Genomic DNA, 10,617 nt, shown 5'->3' with positions numbered 1-10,617 from the left:
AGATCCCCTCTTACCCCGGCTGCCACTTCGGGGGAGAGGGAACAGGAAATAGGAAAGCCGGGCCACAAGGAGTAGGCAATCCAACAGGGGAGGCAGAGTCCTTAAGAGCCCCTGGCTGATGGGGAAGACAGAGACATGCCCCCCCCCAGCAACACCCCCTCCCCCCACACACACACACAGGTCCGGGGCGCGGGGTCTGAGTGGCATGGGGACAGCTCTGGCGCCCTCCCCGCTGCTGTGCGGCCCCGGGGCTGGAGTTATCGGCCTGGAATGCCAGGCTATGAGCTCAGCCTCACGGGCCTGCGTGCGTTGGACTGTCAGCAGGACCGTCTCACTGGAGAAGATTTCCAGCCCCTCTGGGCCGCGGCGAGGCCTAAATTTAGCCGGTAGACAAGGGGCTGGCCCCGCGCCCGGGACGGCCGGGCCTTATAAAGCGCCGGCAGCCGGGCCCGGCACACTCCCCCAGAGCTGCCGCCCACACCCCTGCGTCCACCCTGCCGCCTGGCCGGGCCCGGCTGCCCGCTGTGGATGAGCCACAGGACCTCCTCCAGCTTCAGAGCCGAGAGAAGCTTCCACTCCTCCTCCTCCTCGGCCTCGGCCTCGGCCTCCTCAGCCGCCCGAGCCCTCCCAGCCCAGGACCCACCCATGGAGAAGGCCTTGAGCATGTTTTCCGAGGATTTTGGCAGCTTCATGCGGCCCCGCTCGGAGCCCCTGACCTTCCCAGGCAAGTGCTCAGGGCTCTGCGGGGTGGGAGACACCCGGGCGGGGACACCTGCTCCGGGCACCTCTGAACGTGGCTGTGGCTGCCGAGCTGCCAGGAGCAGGTGCTTTGTGGCTGCAGCTACATGTGGCCACCCGGACAGATGTGGCCACCCGGACAGATGTGGCCATGGGAACAGGCAGGCCTTCAAGGAACAGGTGTGGCCAGGGGTCAGCAATGGTGTTGATGGCCACACAGGGAGCTGGAGTTCTGAGGGGCTGCATGAGGTTGAGGGCAGGGGATGCATCTCCTACTCTAGGTGTGATGCAGGTTGCTACACACACACACACACACACACACACACACACACACACACCTGTGCCTGGTGAGGCTCCAGCCCTGCCACGGAAAAGGCAGGCTGCAAGAGGTGAGGAGGGCGGGCAGGGAGGTTAGGGGCAATAGCTGAGAGGGAAGTCAGGCCTGGGGGGCCTCCCCTGTCCCCAGGAGAAGGAGCCAGAAGCCTGAGTTCTGGGTGCAAGCCTGCTCTGTGCTCGGCTCACGGCAGCCCTCCCCACAGCCCGCACCGGGGGGCCGGGCAACATCAAGACCCTTGGCGATGCCTATGAGTTTGCCGTGGACGTGAGCGACTTCTCCCCCGAGGACATCATCGTCACCACGTCCAACAACCACATCGAGGTGCGCGCTGAGAAGGTGAGCCGCCCGCCCGCCCGCCCGGACCCCAGGTTCCGCACCTGTACCCTCTGCCCCGGGTCCCTACTCCCATGTCTCATCCTGGGGCCCCAGACTCTATCCAATGTCCCTCCAAGTCCCCAGGGCACATTGGAGGCCTTGCTCTCGTAGCTCGTGGGCCGCAGGATCCCCGTTACTGCCTCTCTCTCTGCCCCGAGATCCGTTTTCCAGGAGCCTGGGCAGCTGAGAGGGCCACGGGGGAATGGGGGCCGGAGGGATGCAGGCAGGGGGCACCTGAGCCGTGAGGCGAGAGAGGGAGATGGTGGTTGAGTGAGGACAGCTGAGTTGGCAGGCATGTGGGTAGGTGGGGACTCACCTGGACAGCTGCGGGAAGAGTTCCCCCACATGACGCCCCTCAAGCCCTCTTCCCTCGGGGCTCCAGAGGCCCAGCCCCCAACCTGGGACCCCTGAATTAGAGTCCCTGCCATTCAGGATCCCACACCCCAAACCCCACGCTCCCTCTACCCGCGGCTGTCAGGGTCACTGGGTCACTAGGGTCTCTGAGGCCCAGCTCCCAGCAGGCTCGCCCTCGGAGGAGGGTGTGCCGCCACCTGAACCTGGATGCTGCCCCCAGTGGGCCACAGCCACAGGTGCCCCGTAAAGGAGAGGGGCTGCCCTCGGCTTCTGCCAGAGCCCCCAGGGCCCGGCTCCCTCCCTGAGCACAGGATGCTAGGTGCCTGGGCACCCTGTCAGGGCAGCCAAGGCCTGTGGGCACCAGGACCAGGGGGCAGCATGTGCCAGCCCTGCCACGCCCGCCAGTGACTCAGCCAGCCCAGGCTCCTCTGGACACTATGTGCTGACCAGGCCGTGGGGGAAGGGCCACGGCCCAGCCCTGACGGTGGAGACCCAGTGCGTCTGGGTGCCCGAGAGGGCTCGACTCAGCTCTGTGCCACCTCCTCGGTGCTCAGGAACCCCTGACTCTGCCACCAAGCGCCCTGTTTCTGACCCTCCCCCCCCTTCAAGCCCCTTGCCTACCTGCGCACCTGTCCCTGCATAGCCCTGGGCCTGTGGCCATCATCATCCTGGCCAGACCCCGCACCAGCCTGAGCGCAGACCCCTCAGCGGGAGGGGCCCCGCTGGACTTGGACTGGGGAGAAGGGGCGGGGGCTTGGCATGAGCCGGACAGGGGCGCAGGGTGGCCTGCCCTGACCCCTCTCTCCCCCAGCTGGCAGCTGATGGCACGGTCATGAACACCTTCGCTCACAAATGCCAGCTGCCCGAGGACGTGGACCCCACCTCCGTGACCTCAGCCCTGAGGGAGGACGGCAGCCTCACCATCCGGGCGCGGCGACACCCGCACACAGAGCATGTCCAGCAGACCTTCCGGACAGAGATCAAAATCTGAGGGCCGCCCCTTCCCCCGCCCTCCCCTCCTCCCCCTCCCCCACCCCCTACTGGCCTGCCAGAGTTTTCCTAACCCCTCCTAACAGCTGCCAGGACATCTCAGCCCGGGCTCCAGCCCTGACACCCCCAAGACCCCAGGTGGGTCATCCCCACCCCAAAACGGAGGCCTCTGCTCTGCCTGGGACAGGCCAGGGGCCCCCTCTCCTTCCAGAGGTGGCCTCTCACTTCTGCAGAACAAAGGGGTTGGGGTGGGGAAGGAAGACCCAGAGAACCAACCCACTTGGGGAAGGAAGCTGAGGAGGGGCAGGGTCTCTGGGCAAGTCATCTGCAGGACAGACGGCCGGCCGAGCAGCTCCGCTGCCCCACGGGGTCTCTGCCGGGCAGGGGCAGGGGCGGGGAGGGCGAGGGCCCTGGCACCCCCTGGGCAAGGGGAGCAGGAGAGGCAGGTCCCCGGGCGCAGAGGGCGGCCAGGAGACAGCCAGGATGGAAACCTCCCCTTTTCCACTCGCGAAGCCCCGAACCAGCCGCCTGCCCACCGGGAGCCCCAGCCAGCCAGCCGGGCCCGGGCAGGGCCACGTGGCGTTTGTATACAGCCGGGGTTTTTCCAATACAGCTGGTTCGTGACAAACTGTGACACTCCTGCCATCTGTTACCTGCTCATGTCCCCAGGCCAGGCCAGGCTGAGGGGTGCGGCTGGGGCTGCCTCCATGCCGATGGGTCACCGAGCCCATGTGGGAGAGAGACCATGGGTGGGGCTGTGGGTCTCCAGGTCAGACAGTGTCTGGCCAACCTTGGCCACGGCCAGTCCTTGCTCCCTCTTCAAGCTACGAATCTACAGGTTTGGTGTGTGTTTACCGCCCGGGGACACACACACACCTGCCGTCCTTCAAACCCTAAGCATGACCATTGGTTGAGCCCAAATTCAGCCCATTCTAAAGTCAGATTCAGTCTCCATATTCATCAGGGGGGAAACTGAGTCTCTGAGCAGGTGACTGCCCAACTTGCTCATGAACATGAACCCAGGAAGTCCAAGGCTACTCTGAAAGCGCCCCTCCTCTGGGTGCCGGGAAGTGGCTCCCCCTCTCTGCCTCTCTTGGCCTTGGCCTCTGTCCCCACACCTTTCTGCTGGAGAAAGCCCCCGAGCCAGGTCCCTCCTAGTCCCCAGGCCAGGGAGCGGCTCAGACAGCCTTCATCTTGGGGAGCCTCAGCTGCCTGCGATGACCCTGGCTCCGTCTCCACATACAAAACCCGGGGGAAGGGGAGGGTGGTTCACAGTGTAGGGTGGCCTCTCACCCTGCCATTCTGGGGTCTTTAGGGGACAATTCGGGGGGAGAAGGGCAGGGGAGGGTCCTGGCGTTGTACCCTGCACACATAATAAACGACAGAATCACAGACTTCTGGAGACCACCTGCCTGAAGTTCTCACACTGGGGGTGGGTTTGGAGGCAGCTGGGGTGGGAAACCCCAGGGTAAACCGACATGCCTTCCTTGAAATGTTGGGGTGGGGGTGGCAGCTCAAGCAAAGCTCGGGACCTTCCAGAAATGTGGGTGTCCTTTGGCCTCCTCCCTTGGCTTCCAGACCCACCTGGGCAGGACGCGCCATTATTTCCGTGAAGAGCCTTGTAGTGCCATCTCTTCCCACCGCCAGCCAGCACCCGCTGCTCGGGCCAGGCACAGTCCCAGGTGCAGGAACACCAGAGGCCGGTCAGCTGCACCGAGTCCCTGCCTTCTTGAAGCCTCTCTTGTACCAGATGGCCATGGAGGACCAGAGAGGCTGAGTGATTGGCCCAGGGTCACACAGCTGAAACCTGGCTGGGGTGTTGGCTAGTGGAGGAGTCTGGGTGCTCTCTGGAGAGATGCCCCCCTTACCCACCCCACACCCTACCAGGTGATACTGAAATCACGGCCAGGCGCTGGCCCCCTGCAGCTGGAGCTGCGAGCAGGAGGAGGGGAGGGAGAGTGGGCCGGTATTTCCAGCAGAGGTGACTCACGGATTCCGCTGGGCTATTTGCAGCCCCGACACTCATCAGCCCGGGGTTTGGGGGAGGAGCCCGACCAGCCCCCACCCTCCCTCAGCTCCCACCTGCAGGGTCAGGCTCACCTTGGTGTGGGGACCCCAGCAAAGCCCCTCCCCCCCATCTTGGGTGGGGCTGGAGTGAGCTGGGCCATCGCCGGCAGCCCTGGCAGGAAAAGGGGTCAGCTCTCCTTGTGGCCAATGGGGCCAAATACTTTCCACCCCCAACCCCCAGGCCCCAGCAGCCCCCTCCCCAGACTGCGGTTGGGGGATGAGGGTCATGCAGAGGACACGCCCCGGCTGAGGGAGCCTTCCAGCCAAGGTGACCCTATGGAAGAGGAGGGCCAGGAGGAGGGGATGCCGGCTGCGGACTTTCATCGGCTCCGCCCCTCGGCTCCGCCCCCTAGGCCCGGACTGGCGGCAACCCTTTGTCTCCTAGGGCCCCCCACCCTTTCCAGGCTAAATATAGGCCTGGCTGAGGGCCCTGCGCCCCACCCCCACCCTGTGCAGAATAATTATAGCAGCCCCATTCATTGAGAGCCCAGAGTGTGCCAAGAACACTGCTCATCCCTACAAAAATCCTGCAAGGTGGGTACCAAGGAGGACATGCAGGTTCAAAGAGGTCAAGCAACAGGCCCAAGGTCACCCAGTTTGGAAGTGGCATGGCCGGGATTTGAATCCTTGGCTGTGGCTCTAGTCCTCTGCAGCCCTGGCCCCGTGGCTCAGTTGGTCGAATGTTGCCCTGTGCACTGAGAGGTCATCAGTGGATCCCAGGTTGAGGCACATGCCCAAGTTTCCTCCTTGATCCCCAGCAGAGGGCATGCAGGAGGCAGCTGACTGATGTTTCTCTCTCTCTCCCTCTCCCTCTGAAAAACCAATAGCCCTAGCCGGTTTGGCTCAGTGGATAGAGCATCAGCCTGCGGACTGAGGGTCCTGGGTTTGATTCTAGCCAAGGGCACATGCCTGGGTTGCAGGCTTGATCCCTAGTGCGGGGGCATGCAAAAGGTGGCCAATCAATGATTCTCTCTCATCATTGATGTTTCTCTCTCCCTTTTCCTTCCTCTCTGAAATCAATAAAAATGTTTTTTTAAAAACATATATTAGCCAAAAACCGGTTTGGCTCAGTGGATAGAGCGTCGGCCTGCGGACTCAAGGGTCCCGGGTTCGATTCCGGTCAAGGGCATGTACCTTGGTTGTGGGCACATCCCCAATAGGGGGTGTGCAAGAGGCAGCTGATCGATGTTTCTCTCTCATCGATGTTTCTAACTCTCTATCTCTCTCTCTTCCTCTCTGTAAAAAGTCAATAAAATATATATTTAAAAACAAAAACATATATTAAAAAAATCAATAAAACACATATTTTTGCCCTGGCTGGTTTGGCTCATGGATAGAGCGTCGGCCTGCAGACTGAAAGTCCCAGGTTTGATTCTGGTCAAGGGCACATGCCCAGGTTGTGGGCTTGATCCCCATTTGGGGGGGGGGGGCGGTGCAGGAGGCAGCCCATCAATGATTCTCTCTCGTCATTGATGTTTCTATCTCTTCCACTCCCTTCCTCTCTGAAACCAATAAAAATACATTAAATAAATAAAAATGCTAACAAGCTTCAGTAAAGAGTGGAGGGTCAGTCACAAACTCTGGAGTCACATGACCTGGGATCAAATTTTGGCTCTACTTTTTCTGAACTGTGTGATCTTGAGCAAGTACCTTAACCTCTCTGTGCTGAAATAAAATGGTGCTAATAGGGTCTACCTGTTAGAATTGTTTTGTAATGCATGTGTTAATGTAAAACAACAACAACAACAACAAAACATTCAAACCTGTAAAGAATTTCTGTCAGTTTATTTGAGCCAAACTGTTGACAAATGCCAGGAAGCAGAATCTCAAGGTACTGAGATAGTGCTCCGGAGAAGGGCAGTTTTTCATCTTGTTTTATACATTACCATAAAAGGAGAAGACGTAAGTGGGTTATATGAAATCCATTGGTGACAGATTAGGGAGGTGGGAGAAGGCAAATCGGGGAAACCTCTGAGATTGGATACAAAGTCAGCCCTAGCTGGTTTGGCTCAGTGGATAGAGCGTTAGCTTACAGACTGAAGGGTCCCAGGTTCGATTCCGGTCAAGGGCACATGCCTGGGTTGCAGGCTCGGTCCCCAGTGGGGGGCGTGCAGGAGGCAGCTGATCAATGATTCTCTCTCATCATTGATGTTTCTATCTCTCTCTCCCTCTTCCTTCCTCTCTGAAATCAATGAAATCAATAATATATATATATTTTTTTTTAAAAAAAGTAAAATGATAGGCACATGCTTCTTTTACACAGGTGGGCATAAGATAGTTAACAGTCAACAATTAACACGATAACAATAACAAGAGGGATCTGTGGGCTCAGCCAGGGCTGTGCTCTGAGGGTCCGGGAAAAGGGAAGTTACCGTTGCCCTGACACTCCACAGGTATGTTATCTCAGACGCAAAACAGCAGTAGGCTCAGTAAAGATGGAACCTGGCCTTTGTCGGGGAAGATACTGGCCTAGGACATGACTACCCATAGACACTGCTGGCTGATTAAAGGTTTTAATTTCAGACCATGCTTTGTGGTTCCTTTAGGTCTCCTGAGTTTGCAAGGCCGCCATGCAGGCCTTCCCTGAGTCAGCCAGGTTAGCACGGGGCCCCTTTTCATCCACGTGTAAAAGCTTTGGCACTTGGTAGTGGCATAGCTCACGTATGCTGCCATGCACTGGAAGGCCCGGTAGGGTGCAGATACTGATATTTCATAGAGATTCGGATCCTGATATCCCCAGTCTCACCCACACTCTCCCTGCTGCCATTGGGACGAAGACGGGGCAGGGCAGGGGGGGTGGTGTCAGAGGAGCTGCCCTAGTACCTGGGTCTTCTCTCCAGGAAAAGCAGGTGAGGGCAGAGAGAAAAGGTTCCCTGGCCTCTCATAGAGCCTGTGTGTGTGTGTGGGGGGGGGGGGGGGGGGAGGGGCAGGTGTGGAGGTGGGGTGGGAACCTCGGAAGCCTTAGTCCTCTCTGCGATAAACAAAGATCAGATGGCGCCCTCCCAGGGCAGCTGTGAGGAAGCTGAGAGAGGTGATGTTTTAGTATAAGCTCAGTAAGTGCTAAGCTCTTGTTAAAATTGTTGTTTTCCGAACAAGGAAATCAAAGGTTCCACCCACACTGGCTCTGCCCTCCAACACGGCAGGGTCCTGAGGGGCTGGGTGTCTTCAGCCGGCTGGATGGGGGAGCAAGGCCAGGGCCCTGGGCAGGGGAGGGGGGCTGTTTACTGTCAGCACAGCTGGCCTGGGGCTCACTGCCAGCACCAGCCAGGCCAGTCCCCCAGCGCCTGGATCCAGTGACATCCCTCCAGGAGAGCGTGGGGGCTGCTAGGCTGGGTGGGGGCCCTCTGGGTGCCTCCCTGAAGGACAAAAGCAGGGCTGCTGGCCCCAGGGAGCCAGAGAGGAGAGGGCAGGGTGGTAGATCTGCTCTTTCCTCCCTCCCTCCCTTCTCACACAACCCTTGACCATCTACCACCCCAGGCACGTTAAGGCTGCGGACTGCTAACTTAAATTAAAAAGGCCTTTTGAAGTGAGAGGCAACAGGTATTTATTTCGATTCCAGGGCAGGGCACATGTCCAGGTTTCAGGTTTGATCCCTAGTAGGGGGCATGTAGGAGGCAGCCAATCAATTATTCTCTCTCATCAATGTTTTTCTCTCTCTCCCTCCCCATAAATCAATAAAAATATACTTTTATTTTTTTAAAAAAAACATACTTTTAAACAATAAAATTATCTCATTGGAACCTTTGAGATCTTGCTTCTCAGCAATGTCATCAGTTTGGCTCAAATAAACTCTTATAAACATTCTCTAAATACATACATAAAATGTCCTCATTTACTTTATTTCTTTTTTTTTAAAATATATTTTATTGCTTTTTCACAGAGAGAGAGGGAGAAGGATAGAGAGCTAGAAACATCGATGAGAGAGACACATCGACCAGCTGCCTCCTGCACACCCCCCACCGGGGATGTGCCCGCAACCAATGTACATGCCCTTGACCGGAATCGAACCTGGGACCCTTCAGTCCGCAGACTGACGCTCTATCCATTGAGCCAAACCGGTTTCGGCTCATTTACTTTATTTCTTTTTGAGGGGACATGGTCCTGAATTAAGCATGGCTGCCAACCTAGGGACACATTCACTTATTCACCCTTTCACTCATTGGTTCAATAAAGTCTATCATTTATTTTTTTTAATATATATTTTATTGATTTTTTTACAGAGAGGAAAGGAGAGGGATAGGGAGTTAGAAACATTGATGAGAGAGAAACATCTGTCAGCTGCCTCCTGCACACCCCCTACTGGGGATGTGCCCGAAACCAAGGTACATGCCCTTGACCGGAATCGAACCTGGGACCCTTGAATCCGAAGGCCAACGCTCTATCCACTGAGCCAAACCGGTTAGGGTTATTATTATTTTTAAAATATATTTTTATGATTTCAGAGAGAAAGGGAAAGAGAGATAGAAACATCAATGATGAGAGAGAATCACCGACCAGCTGCCTCCTGAACGCCCCACATTGGGGATTGAGCCCAAAACCTGGGCATGTGCCCTGATGGAGAACCAAACTGTGACCTCCTGGTTCATAGGTTGATACTCAACCTCTGAGCCACGCCAGCTGGGTTAAAGTCTATCATTTATTAATTGATTCATTCCCTCAACAGGTTTTCGGTAAGTCCATACAGTATGGTCTGTTGTTAAAGCTCTGAGGTCCAAATTACTTCCATTTCCAGCCTGGCTCTGCCACGTACTAGCTGTGTGACCAGTTGATTAACCTACCAGAGCCTCAGTTTCCTCATCTGTAAAATGGAGTTGCATCTCATAGGACTGTGCTGAAGAGACTAACTGAGCTTTTCTCCTCCATCCCTGTGCCCCATCTCAATGAGGGCCCCACTCACCTGTTCAGCCTCCCAGACGCTCCCTACATGCTGCCAGGCCCTGGGCTGGGTCCTTGGAAATTCTTCATTCTTCCTTCATTCGCTCATTCAACATATGTGGACGGAGGGCCTACAGTAGAGCATGGGGTTATGATGCTGTGACAACAGGTGTGTGGTCACACTGCCTGGGGTTTGGATTTGGGCTCTGCCTCTTTCTGAGTCGGCGACCTTGAACACATCACTTCATCTCTCTGTGCCTCAGTTTCCTCATCTGTATAATGGCAATAAAAATTGCACCCACCTCACAGGTCTGGTGTGAAAGGAACTTGAGGCGGGTGGTGCACCTAAAAACACCAGCAGTCATTATTGCAGATGAAAGCGGTATTGGTTAGAATGAGAGTTTGGCTTCTGAATACATGGACCCCCCCACTGAGCCACTGGCCCCTGGGCTCTGGCTCAGAGCCCCGCACCTTCCCACCTTCCCCAGCCAAACAGGGCCAGGGTGCCCTCCAGTCTGATGATAGGGCGACACCTGCTGGTGAAAAGGTAGATGTGCAGCCAAAGGCTGCACGCTTTTCCTCAAATTCCCTTTGTCAGTTGTCTTGGGCTCTTCTAGCCCAGTGATTCTTGTTGTTTCTGTTTTGCTTTGTTTCCTTTTATTTTGGCCCACTGGTTCTTAGCGAGGAGAAGAGAGAGGAAGGCACCTATGTTGTCCAGATTATTCTGTCACCACCTCTCTAGGTCAAACCATCCCCTCCTTGCCTGAATTAAGGGGCAGCTTCCTCAAGCTTCTGATCCCAGCACAAGAACTAGAGGAAAGTTTTATTTAATTTTGTATTTTTAAACTATGTTTTTATTGATTTTTAGAAACAGGGGAAGG

At 56.7% G+C, this 10,617-nt stretch overlaps 1 protein-coding gene across 2 annotated transcripts; it reads left to right on the top strand.

Moving 5' to 3' along the window:
• The first annotated feature begins 442 nt into the window (after window positions 1-442).
• Window positions 443-4,192, top strand: HSPB7 (heat shock protein family B (small) member 7). Of its 2 annotated transcripts, none has more exons than XM_028155543.2 (3): window positions 443-724; window positions 1,266-1,411; window positions 2,616-4,192. In XM_028155543.2, the coding sequence occupies exons 1-3, from the start codon at window positions 529-531 to the stop codon at window positions 2,793-2,795; spliced, it is 522 nt and encodes a 173-aa protein (XP_028011344.1). In that variant the 5' UTR covers window positions 443-528; the 3' UTR covers window positions 2,796-4,192. The 2 variants fall into 2 exon arrangements, with proteins under 2 accessions (XP_028011344.1, XP_008146403.1); XM_008148181.3 differs by having other exon boundaries at window positions 1,278-1,411; window positions 2,616-4,191.
• Window positions 4,193-10,617: the final 6,425 nt, after the last annotated feature.

This window comes from Eptesicus fuscus, chromosome 9, assembly GCF_027574615.1.
Source record: "Eptesicus fuscus isolate TK198812 chromosome 9, DD_ASM_mEF_20220401, whole genome shotgun sequence".
Taxonomy (NCBI): domain Eukaryota; kingdom Metazoa; phylum Chordata; class Mammalia; order Chiroptera; family Vespertilionidae; genus Eptesicus; species Eptesicus fuscus.
The sequence above is the reverse complement of the archived record's forward strand: the minus strand, read 5'-3'. Positions and strand labels throughout refer to the sequence as shown.

Coding starts and splice junctions, on each gene's coding strand:
- HSPB7 (XM_028155543.2), top strand. CDS start 529: ATGAGCCACAGGACCTCCTCCAGCTTCAGAGCCGAGAGAAGCTTCCAC. Junction 725..1,265: donor GGAGCCCCTGACCTTCCCAG/GCAAGTGCTCAG, acceptor GGCTCACGGCAG/CCCTCCCCACAGCCCGCACC. Junction 1,412..2,615: donor TCGAGGTGCGCGCTGAGAAG/GTGAGCCGCCCG, acceptor TCTCTCCCCCAG/CTGGCAGCTGATGGCACGGT.